Below are 27,381 nucleotides of genomic sequence, written 5' to 3'. Positions count from 1 at the left end.
GCGTATAGTTACAAAGTGAAATTTTGTGATTTCCATAGTGGCGTATCGACTATACGCCACCTTCTATACACAGTTCATAATTAAGAAATATCGGCAAAAATGAAAAGGAAAAAAAAACCATTGTATGTCATAGTGGCGTACACCTCGCTACATGTCATAGTGACGTATCGGACATATACGCCACAATGGAACGAAGCCGACGAAATGTAACGCCATATGGATTACACGGCGATCACGTTGGCGTAAGGTTAACGTTAGGTTAGGGTATTGCGTTTTGAGTGTTTTCCATAGTTTTGTACTTTTTTTTCAGTTTGCCAGCTATATTATGTATTTATTTCTTTTGAAAAATATATAAAAATTAAATCTATTTAGTTTACTACAGATATTTCACATCAATTACAAAATATGATGAATGTCTGATTAATACAACTCGATTTTAAATTGCCATTGGTTCATGTTAAGCATGTTGATTAACCGGGAGTAAAATTATTGCTCTATAAATGGCTTCGCTTCAAGTTCACTGTGACTATAAAAGGGCGCATTTTATATCAAAACATCTTAACTGATTCCACGTTCTTGCAAAAAGGACAAAATTGATACGCACAGCTTATCGGATTATAAAAAAACACAATATATCCGCTTAGTATTCTTATCGTATGTTATTACAGATTATATCATACATAAGCGGATTAACGATATTACTCCAAGGCATTTTTGTTTTCAAAAGATAAGCCAACAATAATTTATCAAAAATCAAAGTTGTCTAAACGACGAATAAATGAATCGAATCAGATTGTTTCTAAAAGGTATTAGATTGACAGTCAGGTATTGCCCCGGGGCATTGCTTGTTGTTTGTGTGATTGTTGTCAGGGTTCACCTGACCTTAAGGGGACTCGATCTTTTGTGCGTAATTACAGAGGGCCAGGGGATTCACTCTATCATTTAAAAAAATATTTGAAGAAGTCAAAGAGCCCTAAGAATAAAAAACTGTAGTGTAATTCACGCCAGACACAATTTCTTTATATGACAAAATTTAATTTTTGTAATCGATTAAAAAACAAATCCGTAAATATGGTACCTCTCGCCCTTTTTTAGGTCAAGGCTGTTTTTACCATTATGCAGCGAACCATTGTTGAAGCTATTTCACATACATGTACAAAACATTCTAGAAAGAATGAGGCCATATACTGTTGAAATATCTTTTGTTGATAATTTTGAAGTACATGTAGAGAGAATCTAGTCCCTCGGTACATATGCGCGCGAAACGTTGGAAAAATTTTTAAAGCTTAAATGCAAATATGACATAAAATGAGGTAATTTTGACAAAATTATGAATGGCTATTTCCATAGAGCATTTTATTGTGCATCCCCGACTATCCGGCATTTGCTCTACTTAGCCCTTGTTCAACCAATCCTGGAATATGGCAGCATCACCATCCATTCATTAAAATGTCACTTTAACCAACAGGCCACACCCCTAGACCACTCTCCGTAATCTCAGTAATAGCCCCTCTCTCTTGATACACCTTTTCGAAGGCTCATCCTCTGCCAAAGGTCTTCTTACCCATATGTTCCCACATTGTGGAACTACCTGCCTGAGGATGTTGTCAAATGCATCTCCGCTACCAGCCTTTTAATCTGTTTGTCTCCACCTCATTTCGTTTGGTCTCCTATTATTTCTCCATTCCAACTGTCCTTGTCCTTGTCCTGAAATGTATTATTATTATTATTATATTTTGTATCAATTAGTGGATAATTAAATCTGGTCAACCAGAAAAACTCACTTTTTGGTCAGATGGAATCACCGACGTTTCGGCCAAAACCTTTGGCCTTCAGCTGGGTGGATGATTTAGGGTCATCCGAGGTCAATCGATGAGGAAGTTGCTTGATGACCCGATCCCAACCATGTGACAGATTCACTCTAACGCCCCTGCTCCTGTTGAGTGACGGTTGTTCGGCTCGTACCCACACTGCTTCTTTGACTCCCCGTTCAAACCAACGGGGTTCACGGTCCAAAATGACAACGTCGTCAATGTCAAAACTGTGACCACTGCCCTTAAGGTGTTTGTAGACAGCTGAATCGTTGCCACTTGAACTGGCGCGTCTATGTTGGGACATGCGACTCTGCAGTGGTTGGCCGGTTTCACCAATGTAATGTTCTTGGCACACCTGATCTTCAGCGCTCTGGACACCATACACAACACCACTTGAAGTACATGTAGAGAGAATCTAGTCCCTCGGTACATATGCGCGCGAAACGTTGGAAAAATTTTTAAAGCTTAAATGCAAATATGACATAAAATGAGGTAATTTTGACAAAATTATGAATGGCTATTTCCATAGAGCATTTTATTGTGCATCCCCGACTATCCGGCATTTGCTCTACTTAGCCCTTGTTCAACCAATCCTGGAATATGGCAGCATCACCATCCATTCATTAAAATGTCACTTTAACCAACAGGCCACACCCCTAGACCACTCTCCGTAATCTCAGTAATAGCCCCTCTCTTTGATACACCTTTTCGAAGGCTCATCCTCTGCCAAAGGTCTTCTTACCCATATGTTCCCACATTGTGGAACTACCTGCCTGAGGATGTTGTCAAATGCATCTCCGCTACCAGCCTTTTAATCTGTTTGTCTCCACCTCATTTCGTTTGGTCTCCTATTATTTCTCCATTCCAACTGCCCTTGTCCTTGTCCTGAAATGTATTATTATTATTATATTTTGTATCAATTAGTGGATAATTAAATCTGGTCAACCAGAAAAACTCACTTTTTGGTCAGATGGAATCACCGACGTTTCGGCCAAAACCTTTGGCCTTCAGCTGGGTGGATGATTTAGGGTCATCCGAGGTCAATCGATGAGGAAGTTGCTTGATGACCCGATCCCAACCATGTGACAGATTCACTCTAACGCCCCCGCTCCTGTTGAGTGACGGTTGTTCGGCTCGTACCCACACTGCTTCTTTGACTCCCCGTTCAAACCAACGGGGTTCACGGTCCAAAATGACAACGTCGTCAATGTCAAAACTGTGACCACTGCCCTTTAGGTGTTTGTAGACAGCTGAATCGTTGCCACTTGAACTGGCGCGTCTATGTTGGGACATGCGACTCTGCAGTGGTTGGCCGGTTTCACCAATGTAATGTTCTTGGCACACCTGATCTTCAGCGCTCTGGACACCATACACAACACCACTTAAACGGCCCTTGGGCTGTTTGTCCTTTGGGTGTACTAGCGACTGCCGCAGAGTATTGGTTGGCTTGAAGTGTGTAGTGATGCCGTGATCGCGGTAGATCCTCTTTAATTTCTCTGAAACATCCCCATGGTAGGGGATGGTGACAAAAGTCTTGGTACCAGAAGACGCGGTGGGTTCGCTGGCTGGTTTAGCGTCTTTCTCACCACGATTTAGGGCCTTGTCAATTGCCCAGTCTTTGTAGCCACACGTTTTCAAGGCGTGGCGCAAGTGTTGGTGCTCATTGATCTTATCAGAGTCCTTTGTGATGATGGTGTCGGCCCTGTGATAAAGAGTATTCACTACACCGAGTTTCTGGACCAATGGATGATTAGAGCTGAACTGCAAATATTGATCAGTATATGTTGTTTTGCGAAATACTGATACTGAGAGAGTGCGATCTTGGTTGACAGTAACCAAGCAATCCAAAAATGGAAGTTTATTGTCCGTCAGACCTTCTTGGGTGAATTTGATGTTATTATCCACTTGGTTGATATGCGCAAAGAACTTGTCGAGCTCCGAAAACTTGACTATAACCCAAGTATCGTCAACATAACGATACCATTTGGAAGGTGGAGATCCGGGGTAAGACGACAAGGCACACTGTTCAAATCGCTCCATGTACAAGTTGGAACTAATCGGCGACACAGGGGAGCCCATCGAACAACCATGACATTGTTGGTAAAAGTTATTGCCATAGCTGAAATAAGTATTGTCCAAACATAGGCTCAACAATTCACAAATCTGATCTGGCGACAAGTCTGTGCGTTCTGACAAAGTCTTATCCTCCTTCAAAACGTCCCGAACCGCGAGTGCCGCGTCTGCTGGAGGGATGCTCGTGAACAAGGCAGTGACGTCGAAGGATGTAATCGTCTCGTCCGCGTCCAACACAATACCCTGAATTTTCTCCGCGAAGTCCTTTGAATTCCAAATATGATGTTTCGATTTGCCAACCAAAGGGCCTACGATCTTAGCGAGGTACTTGGCAATGGTATAAGTGACCGATCCTATGCTGCTGACGATAGGACGTAAAGGTACACTGGCCTTATGAACCTTCGGAAGTCCATAGAAGGTAGGTATAGTTTCAGACGTGGGGTATAATTGATGTTTCAATTTGATGTCAATAACCTTGTCTTTCTCCAAGAATTGATTCAACTTAGCCGCGATCTTGCGTTTAATACCACTCGTGGGGTCTTTATTGAGGGGGTATAAGTCTTTGTATCCCCTAACAACTCTTTGGCTTTCTTGTCATAGTCTGACGAATTCAACACCACTGTGCACCGCCCCTTATCAGCTGGAAGGATGGTAATGTCTTTGTTCTTTTTAAAGTATACACAGTGTTATATTTTGTATCGTTTTTGTTTTTGATGTAATGGACATCCCATTAATTAAGTGTTTTCACTATTGGGCTTGTCCAGGTGTCCTAACCTATTGTTATAAATATATAAATAAATAAATAAATATATATTGTGTTAATGTTGTCCAAAACAGACACATGCGTCACTATGTGAAATGGAAACTTTTGAAAAAGAAATCACTCTACGCCACTATGTTGCAACCGGCGAAATTATCTAACTAGATGTTTCAAACGAAGCTACTAAACTGATTGAGTGACCTTCTTCAACTACAAAATAATTATTTCGTCGGTTCGCAACACATAGTGGCGTTGAGTGATTTTTCCAACGTTTCATATAGTGACGTAAAGGTTTAGAGCTAGCTATATCCTATAATCCTGATAATTCCGTCTAGCTATGGAAAATATAGTTTAATAGTTTGAACCTTAAAATTTAATTTCAAATGGAATCGGGTCACTGAAATATAACAGTGGAAGATCGATCCGGAGTATCTTTCAAATACGTATTACTTGGAAACGTATTTTGTCCTTCACGTACGCCACGATGTGTTGCGACCGTCGATTTAAATCAGAGCTCCTTGAGAATATTTAAGTAGGTTTTCCTAGATCACTGAATCTCCACAAGGCCATTATAGTTCTAAACTAGAAAGCAATTCCTTCTAGCTCTATGGATTAAATGGATTTATTTATTGTCTTATTTCTGAAAAGCTAAGTAAGTTAAAGGCTCTATCAGTGATTCGCTTAGGGTACTTGGCCAACAATTTCATTCAGGGACGTGATTTTAAAACGGGTTTGGGAGTCTATTGTTTAGGAAATGAAAATACAAGGTATTCAATGGTCTGTAATTTGACTTCACTGTTGCATTTGGCGCATCAATGCCTCTGATTTCAACAGCTTTCAAGTAATAATGGGCCACACTCATGTTTGTCAAAGGCTGGATAAATCAATTATATGCAACACCGGTGCTTCAAGTAGTCAAGCGCACCTCTGACTCATCATGATCTTGGTGATTATTAGAATTTACTGCTTTTATAGGCATGAAGCCTACAACAGGTCTGAACTGTGTCCGAAATTGACGTTAAACTGGTCCATATTAATCTGACACTTAAAATGACTTAACATGATGCAGTCATGTCTACAGTAGAATTCATCTCGACCTTTGCAGGACTTAAACCCCATTAAAAGCTATTAAACCAAGATAACACTCATTGAAGCAGCTCAACTGATTAAATCAGATCTTCTCTGGTTGTGCGCAAGTGTCTGTTTTACATGTGCGACATCGCAATAAAGCTGGTATTATAGCTTCAGTTGGGTAAGCGATTATAAAGGAAACGAAAGGAAACAATGGTATGTGTACCTTTGTTCACGAAATGAGACAATGGCCTGCTTTTTGTTAACAGCATTCTTCAAAATGAGCAACATAATGATTGTTGACTTAACACGGTTTGGAAATAATTTCTTCATATTTTTGGTGTTATCTGTCGTTTACATATCCTTCCTAAAACACAAAAGTGCGACCCTCTCCAAACATCTAAATTAGCTAAAAATTTAGGACATGTTACAAAACTATATTTTCTAGAACCTATTTAGAATAGTTTAAATGTAGCTTGTACCGTTTTTTTGTGGCATCCTTCAGAACGGAGCGGTCCGTTACCAATATAGCTCAATATTTTCGGTCAAATCTCCATTCAATTAACACGGGGAGTTGGCTAGCTATGAGCTAGCTATGCTTTGCCCTCACTCATATTCTACGAAAGTGCGACCCCTTCTGAACATCTAGCTGTAATTTTAGGTCATGTTAGAGAAATATATTTGCTAGAAGTTTGGAGAATAGTTAACTATTGGCCGGTTATTTTTCACACAGTGATGTTAACTAGGCAATGCCCATATACCTATAACATACACTGTTTGTAGAGGTCACGCGTCAATGGTGAGAGCACTGTGTATTGTGTATAGGAAAACGGACAGTAACTGCAGTATGAAACAGCACGCGAGTTTCATTCCCCCTCTCCACTCACACTCAATTCACCCTGTTTGTTTGGTTTTTGTTTGTCATCTTTTTCATTTTTGATTTTTTAATTTATCTGTTTATTGGATGTGACATTTAATACCATGCTACGCAATGTTCAAACTTTAGTAGTTGAATGCTGTTGGGGACCTATTCCTCCTTCCGCTACTCGCCCTCCTCTGCTCTGCTCTGCTCTCCCCTCCTATCTATCTCCTCCTCCCTCTCTCCTCCTCTTATCCTCCCACACTCTTCATCTTTCCTCTCTCCTTATTCGCAATTTGCAATCTTTATCAGCCTTGTCATTGCCTGAAAATAATATACATTTAAAAACGATTCGAGTCTGGCTTGCCTAAGGCAATACAATAATTGCCAATTCCAATTGGTACGAAAATGAAAGGAATCAATAGCTTCAATTCGCTTGTGGACACACTACCACACACTTTCTTGCTTGATTGGGCGGTGACAAATCGCCCATGTTATCCACATAATAAATCATATGACCGTCTTCTCGTGCCTTGGCCACGGTTGTTTGATGTGATCATTTATAAAATTTTCTAACAAAACATTATCATAATGTTCAATTCTAGACCTGGACAATACCAACAGCTATCACATTAGTATAAATTTTTTAACATAAATTTTCGTTTCTTTATCAAATTATTCATCTTTTTTTGCTTTTTTGTGGTAATTTGTATTCTATATGCTGTATATTTATGTTCAAATTGAGGGTGCTATTTACACATATTTTTAATATAATTTCGCCAAATAATAACGATAAAAAGGTTTTTGACAATTTCCATGATAATTGTTACACATTTTCCGGTGTTTTAATGCCACTATACCAGTGTCTACATTTTGAAAAGATAAAATCACAATTTAAGAATAAATAGCGCTATTCACGTTTTCTTTAAAATGACGTAGTTTTACATGCCATCAAACAAAGCCAAATAAATCTTGGCAACACTAGTTAGTATATTTCGATGCTAGACTATTTTAACGAGTAATCTTGCTTAGGCAGGAGAATACACACAAACCAATGAAGCCGTACAATTTCTTGCGAAGTTTGGGCCGTACAAATTAGATACTTCTTTTGTCTAAACATGATGCAGTCATGTCTACAGTAGAATTCATCTCGACCTTTGCAGGACTTAAACCCCATTAAAAGCTATTAAACCAAGATAACACTCATTGAAGCAGCTCAACTGATTAAATCAGATCTTCTCTGGTTGTGCACAAGTGTCTGTTTTCAATGTGCGACATCGCAATAAAGCTGGTATTATAGCTTCAGTTGGGTAACTGGGTAAATGGTATGTGTACCTTTGTTCACGAAATGAGACAAAGACCTGCTTTTTGTTAACCAGCATTCTTCAAAATGAGCAACATAATGATTGTTGACTTAACACGGTTTGGAAATAATTTCTTCATATTTTTGGTGTTATCTGTCGTTTACATATCCTTCCTAAAACACAAAAGTGCGACCCTCTCCAAACATCTAAATTAGCTAAAATTTAGGACATGTTACAAAACTATATTTTCTAGAACCTATTTAGAATAGTTAAAATGTAGCTTGTACCGTTTTTTTGTGGCATCCTTCAGAAGTGAGCGGTCCGATACCAATATTTTCGGTCAAATCTCCATTCAATTAACACGGGGAGTTGGCTAGCTATGCCTTGCCCTCACTCATATTTTACAAAAGTGCGACTATTTCTGAACATCTAACCTAGCTGTAATTTTAGGTCATGTTAGAGAAATATATTTGCTAGAAGTTTGGAGAATAGTTAAAATATTGGCTGGTTATTTTTCACACAGTGATGTTAACTAGGCAAGTGCCCATTCTTCCAACGTACATCATTTGTAGAGGTCACGCGTCAATGGTGAGAGCACTGTGTATTGTGTATAGGAAAACGGACAGTAACTGCAGTATGATGAGCACGTACTCTCCCACCTCGAGCTTTGAAGTCAGACATTTACACAACTCACGAAACTGAAAACAAAAATTGGCTTCCTTCAACTTGTTAGTGAGTGACAAAATGCTATAATAAAACAAATTGTTCACACCTAGGAGGCTAACACTTCAAATAACAATGTCACCCGAAAGCGTAAACGGCAACGAAAACAGAAACCGAAAAGATAAAAAGACCGGGTTATGTCACGCAATGAGGTATTTTATATACGCCGAAGCCTGGGTAAAGAGATCAATATTTTAACATGAAAAGCTCTATATTGTCGTCTAACCAATGTGGTGGACTGCACACAAAATGAGATGTGATTTCAAATTGTTCAAGGGATCGATTTTCAAAATTTGCGGTATCTGCTCTATCATGAATACAGTTAGGACGCTGGACTACCAATTCTTTAGAAATGCATAGTCGCGCTAAAAGTCGATCGATACATGTTAAAATCAGCACAATTCAGAGATACACCTTTTTGCTATGAAATTTATTTTCTCGGTCAAATATAAAGCAATATTTTTTTTTTTTTCAGTAATGTCAGTTAAAGACATAGTGCTTAGATATACATTTTTTTTTTTAATCCTGGTGTTAAAATTCAAGCATCATATTTTGTCTTTTAGTGTGATATTTTTGATTTTTATAGGCCTTTAGTTCGCCCGCGAGCTTTTTACGGAATTCATTTTTAGCGTCTCAAACTAATATAGTTTGCTAAAGAATGATATTTCCCACCTCTGTAAAGCACATCGTGTGGGTCTATATATTATAGTTTTGTCAGAATTTCCATTTTTATTTACCCTTTTTCCCTTCATGCTCCGAAAATGTCAAACTCAGTACTTTATCTCGAGAACAACCAGCAGAAATAATCGATATTTCAATTGTTGTCAACCAGGCCCCTTTTCCATTGAAAACCAGGATTTCCTGACCAGCGATTTGGTAGCCCAAATCCCCAATTCTAGTAAATGAGGTGAATTTTGGAAATTTGCTCCCGTGATAGCCTGTAATTTCAATTTATAGGGGCTATGGATTCCATGATTATGAAAACCATTTTGTCTGTTTGTTTGTTAGTTTATTTACCTAGGATGAGGTCCTTGGGAAAATCCACTGTCCAAACCTAGAAAAATTCGCGTGTTATTAGATGGGATTTTAATTTTCTGTCCCTCCTATCTCCAGGTGAATTTTGAATGACCCCCCCCCCCCCCATCGCGGGTTGGCATTTTCATTACACCCTTCAGACTTGCGTTCGGGTTTGTGTAGGCCTATTTGTCATAAGTTAGCGCTATAGGACCTACTTTCTATATAAATATTATATGGTACCGGTATGTAATATTATGTAGGCCTATGGGGGTGGAGTGGGTACTCAACACATTTTAACCATGACTTACAATGCAAGGCTCATTGTTGCCATAAATGATTTTTCCTTTAGGTCATTATAATAGGTTGTTATAAACTTCCATGTTTAACCTTGTATTGTTTTGGCTGCTTCATTATGACTTTCGGTGGGTTTAAGCAATTTCAAACAAACACAAACAAAAGGCACTATACCCAGTCACCTTCATGACAATCGAAACACTAGGTAATTTCTTTGCTATATTGAAGTTCTGGCAACTCTGTATCCAGGCCGGGCACCCAGAGATATCGATCCACAATGCTAGTATTGGCCTAAAATTTCACGCGTGGATTTGAAAATTTTTCAGCTGGTAGTCAAAAATTATGGAATCAAAACGGAAATTCTGACAAAACTATGATATATCGCTCACGGTGATGTGCGTTAGAAAGTTGGGAAAAATCCAACTATATTACTTTGAAAAGCTAAAAGGTTGATCCAAAAAAAAGCTCGCGGGCAGAGTTGAAGCCTATCAAAATCGAAAATCTTACACTAAATGACTGAATTTCACGACTAAGTTTAACACTAAGATTTGAAAAAAAAATACAGTATCAAGCATTACAGTTTTTCCTGACATTTACTGAAAAAATGAAAATTATTGCTTTTCATTTGGCCGAGAAAAAAAATTCAAAATTTTGTTCATTTGAATACCAAATTCGATCGTTTGTATTGCCTTATTAAATGACTGAGTGAGCCTTGCAGAACAATAACAATCGGTAGTCCAGCGTCCTAACTGAATAATAATAATTGAGCTGTATGAGTGGCACCCGTTAGTAATAAACGCATCCCAAAAAGAAAGTACCCGGTTTGAATTTATTTGGTCCATAAGTCAAAGATGGGATCATAAATCAAGATATACCTAAAGTAGGTTACAGATAAATTTTATATTCCGCACAGTTTGTTGATACCTTATTTGTCCAAATCAATACAGAATTGATAACACAGTGGCTTTTTAAATGCTATCACATCAATTATAAAAATTTGCAGTTATTCCTATTGATTTGGTCCTGCTATTCATTAGACTATGCCATAGTCGAATTTTAATTAAAATAATATGTTATTATTATTTAATCATAATGAACGCATTCAGCTGAACTCAAAATTATACTGATGTTTATTAAACATGTTAAAATTAAAGTGTCAATAGTAAATTGGTCATAAATAGTTTATATAGATGATTAGTGACAATAAAAGTTATCGAATGCAACATAATATCTTGCATAATTATAATGGCTCACTTCAATATTAAACAATTCTGATTTTGGAATCTACCCGTTTATTGATCGCGAAAGCCCGAGTAAAAAAATCCGACTATGTACTTCGGATTTTTAAGCAGGACCTTACCCCGGGACTTTGTCTCTAACACACAATGCCTCATTTCAAATATTGAGTTTTAGTTTTGGTTTTGGTCACGTGGTTTCCTATTGTCCTGCCTAACCACTTGAATCACAAGATATCGAACTCATTGTTTCTACCTTTTGTTTAAAACTAAACATTTGTGACAGGTAGTTTCGGTTTTGATTTCAGTTTCTTATAAGTGGTGTGACGAATAAAATTACGCGATTTTCGAGTTACCTGATCTAAGTATACAAAAGAAATGTTTAAATTTCGCAGTGCAATATTCACGAGCAGAGAAGTCGAACAAAGCAGTCTACATTTGAAAGCATTGATTTAGTTTGAAAGCATTGACTTGAGACTACGAATTAGCCTAAGCTGATTTCACTGTGAAAATATATAGACCATCGAAATATTTCCACAGACATTACAATAGGCACTTGACAGATTATGACTTCAGTGATATAAACACTATTATACACAACTCTATTTATGTGCATGTCGCATGACGGAAGATCAATATCATAGAAAGCTGGTTTAAACTAACTTTTATTCAATTTATTTATTGGAGAATAGAGAGCGAGATAGAAGAGATCGCCAGGAAAGAGGGTATGTGTGTGTGTGTGGGGGGGTGAGAGGGAGGGGGGTAGGGTAAGGGAGAAAGAGAAACAGAGGGGAGAGGGGTGGGAAGGGAAGGAGGGGGAGAGGGGTCCTCAAGAGTGGAGTGGAATAATAGGGAAGAGTCGATATCGAGTGTGGGGAGGGGGGAGGGAGGAGGTTATATATAGGTGGCGGAGGGAACATAGGTAAGAGGTATGGGTTGTGCTTTCCGGGGAATAATCTAATTCATAATCAAATCATCTACATCATCATGCATCGTTTATATTTCAGACAAATAAACAACCCCCCCCCACCCCTCAATATATGTACATGATTTCTACATGTAGGCCTAGGCCTCGTATATATCCATCCTTTATGTCTCAACGATGTCTATGCATAACTTATCAAACGAATCTCGGAACTCGGGTGTAATTTTATGGTGTCATGGAAGTGTGCCACCTACGGCAGAGAGCATGCATCAAAAGTCACCCGCGTTGATAGATATCGATAATGAAAATGTTAGCACAATAGGCTATTATATACGTATGGTTATAGGCCATTATACTTTTGATTATATACCCTCTTGTGTCCTCCCAGCACAATAGTGTTATGATTGCATACCAGTTCATCTCCACATTTTAATCCCTTGATTTTTGGTTTCTGAACAATAGAGAAACCAAAACTATACATTTGAAATGAGGGAATGTCAATCATACTTGTTTATTAGTCCAATTTAACCACAAGCACTAAGCATAGTAGTACAAGAACGCGCTAGGCATACGTCCATGCACCAAGTGATAGTTTAACGTTCGCGCCAACACAAAACGCCGCACATTCCAGAGTTAGTTGCGTACGACGTATTTAATGGTAATGGCACGTGCCCGGAGGAAAACCATAACGAGATATGGGCAACCAATCACAAGCCAAATCCATTTAGGCCTATAGATGCATTACATCATGGCCAATTTTAGTAGGCCAGAAATATGATCTCATCCATAGACAACCGTGTTGAGCAAGTTAACCGCAATCTAAGTAGTCCACTTGGGAGTACGAGAGGGAGTACGGTGACTGAAAAGATCAGATGTGAAAATCTATCAATAACACACAAATTAAAGGTCCGTAACCCGATCGACAGCATCATCCCCCCGATTTTTTTCATTGTTGATGAGGTTTTGGTATCACATAATAGATACTATTTTTCTCATTACTATCCTGAAATTTGACACTCCAAGTCGATGTATTTCCGGAGAAATCATGAATCACAGCGGTTTTTACAGGTATACCAGTTTGTAAACAATGGTAAATACTTTGGATTTCTGGGAGGGAATTATGAACGAAATATCAGTCACCGCAACAGCTACTTTGGTTTCGCGTCATACACATTCTGTGAAAAAAGCGAACCACACTAACTGCTGAGGAGACGGTGCGCCGTATATATAGTTATGAAAACGGCAACAGTAAGCGTGGTGTGCTAAATAGCTCAATTGACTAGCGCGTTTGTTTTTTTTACCCGAGAGGTACCCGGTTCAAAACCCGGTCTCGGAAGGTTTTTTTTCCTCTCCATTTTACCCAAACTTTTTTATATTCATTTGAAATGTACATATTGCAAGGGGAAATATATTTTGTTTCCTTTTTTTCTGAAACGGTACGAAAAAAAAAACATTTTCCGTTCAATACGGGCCGGGCATTGTGCAGCATGTCAGCATTCGTCATTGCCTGCCCAGAATGCAATTCACGTATACCAAGGTATTGGATTGCAAATTTGGCTATTTATTCACATTTACGCTGAAAATGCTCTCGTTTTTTCACAAAGCAGCATAAAGGAGGCGATATTTGATATTATTATGTAATTTTAAAGACAATCCATATCCAAAACCAATAGGGTTACCCCCCTTTAATACAAATCAGCAAGTGGACTACGGAGAAGTGTAGTTATTCATGGGCAGCGATATATCAAGGCCAGGGCGCATTAGACGTTTCACTGAGATATTGCGCCGCAGATATCTGGCAGTCATTGATGCAGCAGGAGGACATACAAGATACTGAGTGAAGGGTAAAACACTGAGGAAGGGGTATAAGAGTATCTGTATTGAATAAAATACACGAAGTGAGATCAAACATACTTAGGCGGTCTCTGTTATGGCGTACCTTTATTAAGAATCTTGCGAAGCAGGAACACCACATCAATAGGGATTACTTCAACTTTTAAAATCAATTCTGCATCGATTTGGACAAATGAGGTATCAAACTATGCGGAATAAATTCATCTGTGATAAACCTTTGGTAGGTCTTGATTTAAGACCCCATCTTATGAACCCAAATCAAACTGGATATTTTCTTTTTGGGATGCTGGATCCAAATATGGTCATGAAAATTTACAATTCTGAAATTATTGAATTGAAATAAATAAATAGATAAATTGGTAACAGTCGATACGTGTGTGGAGAGAGTTAATCTTTTTAGCATTTGGCTATTCCAGTTGAAATCCACACTCCCCCTGTGGATGATTTTGGAAATATCTTCCACAGAGGGAGTATGTTTTTTAATGTAATTGGTTAGAGTTAATAATTTTGAAACCCATACTCCCCCTGTATTATGGCTTTACCTATATCTTCCACAACTGGAGTGAGTATTACAAATGGAAGTTACCCAATTGTGTATTAAAACTGATATTCCCTCTGTAGCAGACTTTAGCTAAATCTTCCATAGGGGTAGTGTGGATTTTATATGGAATAGCTCATTTTGAGCATTTTGTTTAATCAATATGTTGTACGATAGTTTTATAATAATAAATTAATTGAAATCTAATATCTTTTAGGATTTTCAACAAGAAAGCGAGTATTTCTTAATTCACAAGCTCAATCGGAAATATACAATTTCCCTTTGCGACTACTTCTGTAGGATCTATCAATCTGCAAACCAATGATAAAGTTTAACAGTTTAACCATTTAACTAGTTTACCATACAAACTATAAGTACTTATATACTTTTCAAATGCCAATTTCAATTTGGCCTACACTTATTCCGGTGGTAGGCCAAGATTTTGCCAGTTAAAACGGTTTTTTTATATGATTAATGTTGAGATTGAAACTGAGGTGGAAAGTAATCACCGTTTGGCAATTCGAAATATCGAAGGTCAAAGTTTATACACGGGTCAAAATTAAAAACTGGCCCAATTTTGTTCACACCTGTGTGAAATGATTCCTCTCGTCATAAAGTTGAATTAAAAACTGGCCCAATTTTGTTCACTGTGAAATGATTCCTCTCGTCATAAGGATTCAGAATCCTTATGACGATTATATATAATAAAATTGATTCTTATATCTATGAAATATCGTTGTGGAGTTATGAGCAAAAAGGTCGAATTTTTAAAAAAGAATTCCACAGCGGTTAAGATAGAGAAATGATCTTTTGTGATAAAAATGGTCTCAAATGGTTCTTTCTGTATCAACAACTATAAAAAAAAAAGAATAGTTTGAACCACCTAGAATGACCTAGTGCCTAGGTAACGCAGCAAAATAGGTCATTGTCAATTTGGATTTATTGATATTGACCTGAATAGGTACCTATTCTCAGTTTAGCCTCATGATTGTATCGCATGAAGATATAATCATAATTATTCTTAACGTTTGATGGTGGTGTATATTTACAAAAGTATAGCTTATAAGCTTAACTTTTGTTGAACATAAACAAGCAATAATAAATAAATAAATAAATAAATAAATAAATCCATTGAATCTAACCAGCCAGAGGGAATTATCTTAACATTCAGGAGATTTTGTGATCGAGGAACTTAATATTCTCATCCCCTTCAACGCACCTCAAGGATTTTGTAACCGGTAAAATGAGAATGTAAGATCTTTGGATTGCAAAGTGAAGGTTACGCTCTAATATCTTACCCTTCCTATGATAAACAAATAAACAAAAAAACAAAACAAAGATAATAAAAGCAGCCGGCTCTCTACACGCGATATTCAAAACCCACGCGCCGAAATTGTCTAGTGTATCGAAGTCATGGTTACATGTGCTCAATAATATTATTGCTGTCAGCCTTCATTGCATAACTAGGACGTCATTGCGCTGGACAATTTCGGCGCCCGGGAATTTTTAAAAACGCGTGTTGAGAGACGGCTGTCCGGTATTAATTAGTTTTTATGATCACTATAAGTTTGTTTCAAATAAAACCACGTGATTCGTGCTTGATAATTAATTTACGATCATATAAGGCATAATGTTGTAATTGCCGGAGACATCTTGTAAGGGTGCATGCAGGATCGTGTTGGTGGACACATTTTAAATGTTATTTTCATTTCAACAAACCTTTTGTAATCGATAAGAGGCTTAATATACATTCTATCAATGTTCTTGAATAAATTACGTTCCCTGAGTTGCAGTCCTTCCCTAATCCGAGGTACATCGTTATCTATCGTATAAACTCGTCTTATGCACCAACTTGAATGATTACAAGGTTGTCTCTGACAAGCATCACATCCCAACGCTCTATGTGTTCAACTTACATTAATTTACTATAGATTATAAGCAATGTCCATCAAAGTAGAGCAATGTTCTAGTATTCAAGAATTGTCATACACTCTAAAACACGTGCTAATAAAATATTTTGGGGTAACACTCTTTAGATACTCGATACATTTCTTGACACATGTATCCGTTATAAAATGTTAACATTTAACATTCATTCATTCATTCATTCATATTTTATTTCCATAAAAAACAAAGACATTACATAAAAAATAATATATAAACACGGTACATATGGAGGAAAAGGCTGGAAGACCAAAAAGGTCTGAAAGTTAGCCTTTCCCTGAAACCAAATGAAATTAACAAAATAAATCAACATCACATAACATAACCAAAAGACAAGGGAAGGGGAGAAGGGGGGGTGCTCACGAAAAAGATTAATTATATATAGAGATCAGTTTTGTTTTGAATTGATTGCGGAAATGTTTAACAGATTTTGAAGCTTTCAGATTTTTATCTAAAGAATTCCAAAGAATGGGACCTCTTGTACGTATGGCATGATCAGAAAAGACTTTCTTATTTTTGGTCTTATTTAGGTCATTTACATATCGTGTCTTGTAGTTATGTATGTCAGAACGTTTGGTAAAATAATTATCAAATGAACAGGGCAGCTCATTTATAGAGTGCCTGTACATGAATGTACCTAATTCCAGTGTGTACATATCTTCAACTTTTAATATGTTATAATTAGCAAACAATGGCGCTGTGTGGTCTCTATAGTGAACATTTGCCACCGTTCTAATAGCCCATTTTTTAATTTTTACAATTTTATTTAAGTAAGTTTTACATGTATTTCCCCATAAAAGTACTCCATAATTTAAATAAGGCAATATTAACGAACAATAAAGTGTAAATAAAATACGACTTGGAACAAAATGTTTCAATTTATTCATGACACCAACATTTCTTGAAATTGTTCTAGATACGCAATCTATGTGACATTTCCAAGTGAGACATTCGTCTATTAGTACACCAAGGAATTTAGTTTGATGCGCTCTTTCTAAAGCCGTGTGATCTAGTGTGATTTGCAGGTCTTGATTCATCGATGTCAAAGCCATCGATGTCAAAACCTTAGGTTGAAAATTTTATATTTTCAATATTTGACAATCCTCGAAGTAAACTTTATAAATCTAATGATAAAAAAAGTATATGCAGCTGGGATGAAAAGCCGACCGTGAATTGAAAATGTTGACCTTTTATATTGAATATAATTTTTTGCTTCCAAAAAGAACTAAAATTTTAGGTGTTTGGGGAAAAATCTATATCTTCAATACCAATGGTCAGAAAAGGTCAAACTTATATATGATGGACTGCTTTTTCATCCCAGCTACATTCATTGTAAGTACACATATCATTAGATTTATACAATTTACCTCGAGGACTGTGGATTTAAAACAAATATCAATTTTTAATAATTTGCCATTAAATGTGTATTATATTACCAATTTAAAAAAATCAAATAAACAAAAATCAGAAGAACATTCCTCGTATATGTTTGATATGCCTTTAGGTCCCACAAGAAATATGCCAAAACGTCGTTATCCGAGCCCTTAAGTGTTAACTTAAAGGACTATACACAAAGAGTGGTCTATCGTATTACATGTGTTATTACAGCTGTGATGGTTTAACCATAAACAGGGTGACCAAATAAAAATGCCGAAACATTTGCAATTTTTATTTCAAATAATTTAATAAGTGAATTTTTCTGAATATCAGATTAAAGCTGAGTTTGCTTTCTTTCAATTTCCTGACAATTTAAACATGCAAACCAAAGTAGGGCGAAAACTACCATGATAAATTCAATGTTACCTCATGTAAAACACACAATTAAGGGTAGATTAAGGGTAAATAAAAATCGATTTTCATTATCTAAATATGTTCTTGAAAAACAACACTTTGATGGTTTACAAAAGTTCATTCTACAAAATATACAGGGTGTCCCAGAAAAAATTACCGGGCAAATAAATTTGGACGTAAGTCGAGAAATAGACATCAGAATCTAAAAATCTAAATATCAGCGTGTAGCCCATCTTATTCTGCATCTTATATGCTAAATTTACTGGAATCGGTTGACTGATTGCGAAGAAATGAGCGTTTACATAACGCATGCGTCAGTTCACTTCATTCCAAGTTTGAAAGAAAGACCATTCAACACAATGCGCACTAGTGGTTATTTGAAAATAATCTTTCTTGCAAAACATTTAATTAGGTTGTGTTCAAATTTGAAACCTGCACGATATTGAAAAATAAGATAGCTTGCATGTAAGATAATGCTCAGTACTTGTAAATATCTTTTTTCGTTAATGTTGATATAAATGTTGCATAAAGAATTATTGCATACAGAATTCCAGCTCCTTAAAAATCTTTCTCACACACGTTAATGTTTTTGGAATATTTCCAAGAAATTGTAATGCAAAGTTTAAAACTTCAACATTAATGTCGCATGGTATCAAAAATTACACGTGAAGCTGTAAGCACTTGATCATTGTCATTCTTGGCTCAAATGTTCTTTGGAAAGTTAAAATATAACATATTTGCACAACCTAAAGAATTAAAGTTGGAAAGCTACCAATTGCAGAAATCAAAGTTTTCTCGGACAAAGCAGTGAAAGCATGAATAGCATAACACCGTCGAATTACAAAACATATAATGTGAACTAAATTTAATGAGATACACAAACTTTAGGAAGCGGTGAGCGAGTATGATAAAGGTGCCTGTTGATCAAACTTGGAATGAACTGCATTGATGCGCGCATTATGTAATCGTTAATTTCTTCGCAACCAGTCAACCGAATCAAATAAAATTTTCGTATGTGATGCACAATAAAATAGGCTATGCGTGACATTTTAAATTGTTTGATTCTGATGTCTATTTCTCGACTAACATTCAATTTTATTCACTCGGTATTTTTTTCTGGGACACCCTGTATACTAAACACTTGCTTGATTTTTTACGTTTTACAAAGTATTGTTGTTTCAGCCCTCTTTACAGCATAACTCAAGACCCACAGGACCTACAAACGTATATCTGTGATATTTGAATTCTTCTAAACGCTCGATATGAAATGATCAATGCAATTTTTGCCAAAGCTCACTACCATTAGCAAGATGTTGTGAATTACCAAATCACAGCAGCTTAAAATAGTTGCTAACCTTAAAATTACTTTTAAGGAGTAAAGAACTAAACGTAATTAATTTGACTTGGGTTTTGAAATGCTTAATTGTCTTTATAGTCTTTGCACATTTCTCAAGTTTTATTCTACTTTATTGGACGACGGAAATATATTACAATAAATGTTTTTGTATTTCGATTAAATCCACATTGTTAACAGTGTTGAAAACTCATTCAACAAAACATTGATACAGGTCAGTTTCCAACAATTCAGTTATTATCAGTAAAACGATCTTTTTTTAGCACCAAAAATTATCAAATTAAAGAAATTGCACCAATAAAATATTATATGGCAATATGTGTCGTGTCATGGGAAAAGGAAATACTTTTGGGCTGGTTATCAATTGTCGGGTTTTTACATATCTTAAATATAGAGATATTTTGCTCCACAAAGCCGTTTTCCCCAATGAAATCGGACATTATTAAGCGAAGATATTGAGTTCGTAAGTTATTGTATCATAAAATTGGAAATTGAGATATCGACCTTTATAAATATTATTGACAAGGTTGAGAGTAGGAATTATCTTGAAAAATGTAAATACAAGATGCCAGTTATATTCCGGTCTGAAACTATCAGATATTAGAAATACGTTTATAAAACAGAGAGTTGTGATGGCACAGCCCGGGTTGCACAAGAATAGGATAAAAACCCGGATAAAAATAACAAGACAAAAACATGTTTATTTACATAGATGAAACTGTAGATTCCCAGTAGAGATTTAATATCAATACAAAGTGGCACCTGAGCATATTTACCTAGACCCAAGGCGATATTTATCTATCAATTTCCTTAAGAGATTTCGTTAAAAAATAAAATAAATAAAATGACAGCGGACAGTGTACCAAGCAGTAGTTAAGGGATGTCAGTGCATGAGATATTCATGATCATGGCGTGTATTGTGAGCGTCAACTTGCTAGTGAACTGTGTGGTGGACTAAAGTGCCAGATCCGTATAGAACAGCGGCCATTAAACGCTGAGTAAAAAAAACCAAAAAAACACGAAGAGTCTTAAAAATGACGTCAAGAATAAAAACATGACGTTCAGAAGAAAGGATAACATCGAGTTTTAAAAACGACAGTAGAGAGTTTGCGAAGTGGAGTGAATTGACAATTTACTTCAACTGGAGCAACTTCAGAAATATCAATTGTTCAAGTTTAGTTGAACGCGAACGTCGCATAGGTTACTGCATCAACAGCGTCTACTCGTTTAAACTCGGGATATGTGTATCAACGGAAGGCAAGTGGTTATTAGCAAAGAGCTTTTAAATAGAAATAGAGTCGCAATAGATTATATAATCTTTTTTTTGTTTGATGCCGATTAGAAGTTGCGACAGACTATTCATAAAAGTGGTACCATTGTTTCGAATAAAGGCGTTCCGCCATTAAATTGGTCACTGATCCGGCATCATATTAACGCTTTACACAACAGGCGAGTATCAATAAGTGACCACACTACATGTACAGTCATGTGTAAGGGCAGTCATGTGTAAAGTGGTACCATTGCCTCATTTCAAATATATAGTTTTAGTTTTGGTTTTGGTTTTGGTCACGTGGTTTCCTATTGTCCTGCCTAAGCACTTGAATCATAAGATATCGAACTCATTGTTTCTACCTTTTGTTTAAAACCGAACATTTGTGTCAGTCAGTTTCGGTTTTGGTTTCAGTTTCTTATAAGTGGTGTGGATCGTAAAATTATTTGATTTGAAGTTACCTACTCTAAGTATACAAAAGAAATGTTTAAATTTCGCAGTGCAATATTCACGAGCAGAGAAGTCGAACAAAGCAGTCTACATTTGAAAGCATTGATTTAGTTTGAAAGCATTGACTTGAGACTACGAATTAGCCTAAGCTGATTTCACTGTGAAAATATATAGACCATCAAAATATTTCCACAGACATTACAATAGCCACTTGACAGATTATGACTTCATTGATATCAACACTATTATACATAACTCTATTTATGTGCATGTCGCATGACGGAAGATCAATATCATAGAAAGCTGGTTTAAACTAACTTTTATTCAATTTATTTATTGGAGAATAGAGAGAGAGAGATAGAAGAGATCGCCAGGGAAAGAGGGTATGTGTGTGTGTGTGAGGGGGGGGGTAAGGGTAAGGGAGAAAGAGAAACAGAGGGAGAGAGCATTGGAAGTGGGAAGGGAAGGAGGGGAGAGGGGGCTCAAGAGTGGAGTGGAATAATAGGGAAGAGTCGATATCGAGTGTGGGGAGGGGGAGGGAGGAGGTTATATATAGGTGGCGGAGGGAACATAGGTAAGAGGTATGGGTTGTGCTTTCCGGGGAATAATCTAATTCATAATCAAATCATCTACATCATCATGCATCGTTTATACTTCAGACAAATAAACAAAACACCCCCCCCCCCCACCCCTCAATAAATGCACATGATTTCTACATGTAGGCCTAGGTCTCGTATATATCCATCATTTGTGTCTCAACGATGTATATGCATAACTTATCAAACGAATCTCGGAACTCGGGTGTAATTTTATGGTGTCATGGAAGTGTGCCACCTACGGCAAAAGTTGCCCGCGTTGATAGATATCGATAATGAAAATGTTAGCACAATAGGCTATTATATACGTATGGTTATAGGCCATTATACTTTTGATTATATACCCTCTTGTGTCCTCCCAGCACAATAGTGTTATGATTGCATACCAGTTCATCTCCACATTTTAATCCCTTGATTTTTGGTTTCTGAACAATAGAGAAACCAAAACTATATATTTGAAATGAGGGATTGTACTCACGTATCCCAAATGTGTGCTTGTCGGCCCTGATTTGGTAAACTGATCTAACTTGAAAATCGCTGTTTTGAGAAAAAGAGCTTTTAAGTTTGAACACTTGACGTTTTTTTTTTTATAAAATAAATTATTAAACACATCTAATATCTTAGAAAATATAACAATCTTATCATTTGCAAAAGTTTGGCTAATTTGGTTGAGTAATTTTGAAATAACAACAATATTTAGGGAGTTAGATTCTTTTGCACTGTTTTACTTTGTAACAAAAATAAACAAAGCGATACTCATTTATTTGGTAAAATGATCTATCTTGAGATAGGTTGTTTTGCCGTATTATCATTAATGTGTTCTGGTGCTCTAGGGATCTTGGCTAATGCGGTAAAATGATCTAACATTTTACCATATTAAATACACGGAAAGTGACAAAAAAGTGCCAAGATAGGTTCTGCTATCTTTAAAACGAAGCATGGTGGTGATTTGAGGATGTCACCAATGGAAAGAGCACCCTCATATTACCCAAAATATGGATTTATCTCAAAATTTCAAAATTTCAAGTTAGATCGTTTTACCAAATCAGGGCCGGAATGTGTGGGTCTGAAGTCTATAAGGAGGCTTTAGCTGTCGATGCAATCATCTTTACCACCCACCTGACGTTAGGCGTTTCATTTAAATAAATTGAATGCTCTTGCTGATCGATTACACATTAGAATGTAAGAAGGCTGCCATGTCCAGTCCATATATCTATATTACACTATAATGGTAATCGCTATAGACGAATCCAAATACACGCATTCCTACACCTGACTAGCAGCCTTTAGTTGGGTCCCCGTCGGCTACAATGCATCCAAAATGTGAAATGATTCGGCCTTGGCGGAAATTTTAAACTGCATTCCATCACCCGTTTTACACCTTCCGCGAAAACATAGGTAGACAAAAGAATGATTTAATAGTTTACAACACAATACAGTTCCAACAGTTGTGCAAATAAACGCCGCCTTACACCTAGAGAAGGTCGAGGAGGGTTAATAAAATAATACAATAGAGATAATTCCGCAGGTAATCCCGTCGCATCTATTCAAAGATGTACAAATGGATGAACAAAAGGACCATGTATGAATAGATGCGACAGGATTACCTATATTGTATATATTATTTTAAAGATTGTAAACGTTTAGCACTGGCACATGTTAGACCAGCATTCTGAAGACACACAACGTTGTAAAATAATGTTAACAGTTGCTATTTAAATATATTTTGGTATGTAAAGAAACCTTTAATTGTTAGCTTTAATAAACCAAAACAATTATTTCAATCGGCTCACAACTTTTGAAGATATGCCTTTTGAATAAAAGTACCCGTTTTCACTCTGTCCACGGATAGCAAACAGAGTGGTTTGGATGGCTCATGCTGTGGAGTGGCCTACACGATCACCAGACCTCACACCACTTGATTTTTTTCCTTTATGGCAAAATCCAAGATCTTCGCAAACGTATTACTGAATGCATTCGCACGTATCCGGCGCTCAAGGATGGTACGCAATGCAATTAATGCAATGAGGACCAAGGCTGAAACCTGTATTCGCCAAGGAGGCAACCAGGTAGAGGGCAGAGCAGCACAGTAAACTCACTTCAGAAGAACTAAAGACAAACCAAACAGCCTTTTAGGGCTACCTTTACCCTAAAAAGAGAAATGACTTATGTTGTAAATAAAAGAAAAGAAAGCAAGAAACAACAAAGTAAGAAAGTAAGAAACATAATAAAACAAAAAGGCATACATAACCAAGAAAAAATAAGTAATTGCAAGTAAAGCAAAAGAAGTCCCATTCGGCATCCATTTTACCCACAAATTAATGACACTATTAACAAAATCCATTGCCCATAAACCCACCGGTAAAGCCCATTCCATAAATAAAGGTATTTTATAAAGTTATCATTGAGGAATGTTTGATATTCATGCATAGTATGTGTACTCCTTTTCAATTTTTGAAGTAGCGAAACCTTCTCCGTGGACAGAGTGAAAAACAGGTACATTTCTTTAAAAGAGCATATCTTCAAAAGTTGTGAGCCGATTGATATAATTGTTTTGGTTTATTAAAGCTAACGACTCAAGGTTTCCTTACATACCAAAATGTATTTGATCAACTTTTCAGAAATAGGAGAAAAAGAGGGCGCAATGAGGGGCCTCTTTTTTTTTGGGACACCCTGTATGAGTTGTCTTTCAAAATATCCAGGCAAATTTCAATTGTCGGACTTCGAGTGTCTCAATGTCGGTATAGAATTGAAAACTCAAGTGACATTAGGCCTATTCCTCAAGCCCATAGTTGCATCACTTATATCATGGGTTGCATTTAGATAAACTAAGCTATAGCCCGGGGGGTCACTCCCATTGTGGCCTGTACACCATCCGCGATAATCAACTTTTGAAAAGCACCCTAAACAAGGATTTAACCCTTGGCTAAAACGACACCCTAAACAGGGATTTCATTCCTAACATCAAATTTCATACCCTAAATTTCATTTCCGCGTATTTAGCAATTGCAATTTTGCTACCCTTTTTTCCAATTTTTCATGTTTTTGACACCATAAACGCGATACGCGCGTATCGTGCCTACCCACGAAAAACGACCCTTTTTACGTGTTTTCATTATCGCGGATGGTGTACAGGCCACAATGGGAGTGACCCCCCCGGAGCTATAGTGACCGCCAATTGACTAAACATACACAGCTGTTATCTGTAGTACAGAGAATGGAAATCACAAGATCACGAGAATGGTATCTCTTAGAAATAGAAATCACGCAACCCACTATAACAGGATACAGACAGTTAAATGTACTGAGAATGGTATCTCTTAGATACTATCTCTCACATGATCACGCAGCACTGTAACAGGATACAGACAGGCAGGTAACTGTAGTACAGAGAATGATATATCAGAAAATCACATACGCCTACTGTAACAGGACACTTGACAGGCAGTTAACTGTAGTACAGAGTGTGGTATCTCTTACAAATAAAATCACAAGCCGATCACAAGAGCGCTGTAACAGGCCACTTGACAGACAGGTAACTGAAGTACAGAGCATGAATTCCTTGCGAAACAATGTCACTAGACATGTATTACTATCATCTAGTCAGGAAATCTCACTTTTCTGGTCTAGAAGCCCATCTTTCATGTTAAAAAAAATGTGCCGGGCACTGAAACATTCACATCGTGTGAAAATTTGGCCTTTAAATTATTTTTTCCCAAATACAGACACCCCCTGGATATGGATATAAAGAAGTGCACACTTTGGCACTGTTTTGGGCAATCGTATACACTTTTTGTGTTTTAAGCAATGAATGATAACAACTATATTGTCAAAATGGTCCATGAAATGGCTTCAATTGGGACCTTATTTCGATTTGTCACAAATACTGAGGGTTACATCCCTCGCAGACACCCCCCCCCCTACGTATGGATAAAGAAGGAACTGTTTTGGCTTCTGTTTGGACACATGTACACTTATTGTTTCAAAGAATGATAATAACAATACTGTCAAAATGGTACACAAAATGGCTTCATTTGGGCCTTTATTTTGAATTTTTTCAAATACTGAAATGGGACATCCCTCCCCAGACACCCCCCTGCGTATGGATAAAGAAGTGTCCACTTTATCATTGTTTTGGACAATCGCATACACTTCTTGTGTTTTAAGCAATAGTGTCACAATGGTCCATGAAATGACTTCAATTAGGCCGTTATTTCGATTTTCCACAAATACTGAAGGGGTACAATAAGACACACCCCTGTGTGATATGATATGATTATTATCATATGATTTTATTAACCTGCACAACATCGCGGCCAAATGGCCGAATTGCATTATACAGTGGACTTCGGGTATATATATATATAAATGCGCATTTATAAATGCGCACGTGACCAGATGGCCAGTGCCATATTTGCATTACATCACTGTCAATCACTGAAATGACGACCATTGAGGGAGTGGCTACATTTGTGACCTTGTTTCGTGGCTAGCACTGGCAAGGAACATTGGCTGGAGGTTCGATGCTATAAATTTGCAAGGATAAATCATGGATATCGAAGGATCATGATTATTGCCCCCCCCCCCCACCTTTGTTTCATAACCATGAAGGTATAGGACCCTTTCTGCTTTTGCTATAGCCCCCGAACGAAATTTATTTAATTATGTTTGTACTCACTCAGGTAGCAGCATTGTGTGTGAATTTTACATCCGGACTAGAGGCTATTCTTTTTTATGGGCATTTTAGTGTCTAAAATGGCCCAAAATGAGGGTTTTTCAATATTGCCGTCCATTTCTAATCGTCACCCCCATAGGCTTTACATGTAAAACAAAAAGGCTCGTAAAAATTAAATAGCCTCTAGTTCGGATGTAAAATTCACACAAAATGCTTTTTGAGTGATTACAAAGATAATTAAATACTTTTCATTCGGGGGCTATGTGGAATTTTTTTTATGTATTCCTTGTACAATGACATTTCACAATAAACTGTCCATTGGAAACAAAGGCCCCCCCCCCATGTACAAACATAACTATTTTTTTATTTTTTTATTTTTTTTTATTTTTTATTTTTTTTTTATTTTTATTATTTTTTTATTTTTTTATATATTTCTTTATTTATTTATTTATTTATTTATTTATTTATTTATTTATTTATTTATTTATTATTACTTATGTACTTAGGCGACGAAAAAGAAAACCCTGTTCTACGGGTCCGACCGACCCAGATTTTGAACAAATTGGGAAAAAAAAAATTTCGGTACAAATGAATGCCGACCCAAATTTCGGAAATTTCAGGAACAATTTTTCTAATTTTTTTAATTTTCTCAAATTGCAAATTATTAACAGATTTTGGTGATTTTTTTGGGTTATTTCAAACCTACTTGAAACGAGCCGTCTGCCCGTAGAACAGGTTTTTCTCAGCCTTACTTATAATTTTATAAATATTATTTGTTCCCCTTTCGGCTAGGCAAAACCCACCCCCACCCCCCTTTTACACTCATAAATTACT

The 27,381-nt window shown here is 36.8% G+C and overlaps 1 protein-coding gene across 1 annotated transcript in view; it reads right to left on the bottom strand.

The window, feature by feature from the left end:
* Positions 1-25,517, bottom strand: part of LOC140168772 (uncharacterized) — a 41,923-nt gene extending 16,406 nt beyond the window's left edge. Inside the window, exons 1-2 of the mRNA XM_072192182.1 lie at positions 25,490-25,517; positions 3,137-4,426 (exon numbers count right to left, since the gene is read on the bottom strand). Coding sequence (XP_072048283.1) covers positions 3,137-4,426; positions 25,490-25,517 — 1,318 coding nt within the window. The remainder of the gene's footprint in view (positions 1-3,136; positions 4,427-25,489) is intronic.
* Between the last annotated feature and the right edge of the window lie 1,864 nt (positions 25,518-27,381).

This window comes from Amphiura filiformis, chromosome 13 (genome assembly GCF_039555335.1).
Source record: "Amphiura filiformis chromosome 13, Afil_fr2py, whole genome shotgun sequence".
NCBI lineage: Eukaryota > Metazoa > Echinodermata > Ophiuroidea > Amphilepidida > Amphiuridae > Amphiura > Amphiura filiformis.
Note: the sequence above shows the minus strand (reverse complement) of the source record. Positions and strands in the feature narration are given on the sequence as shown.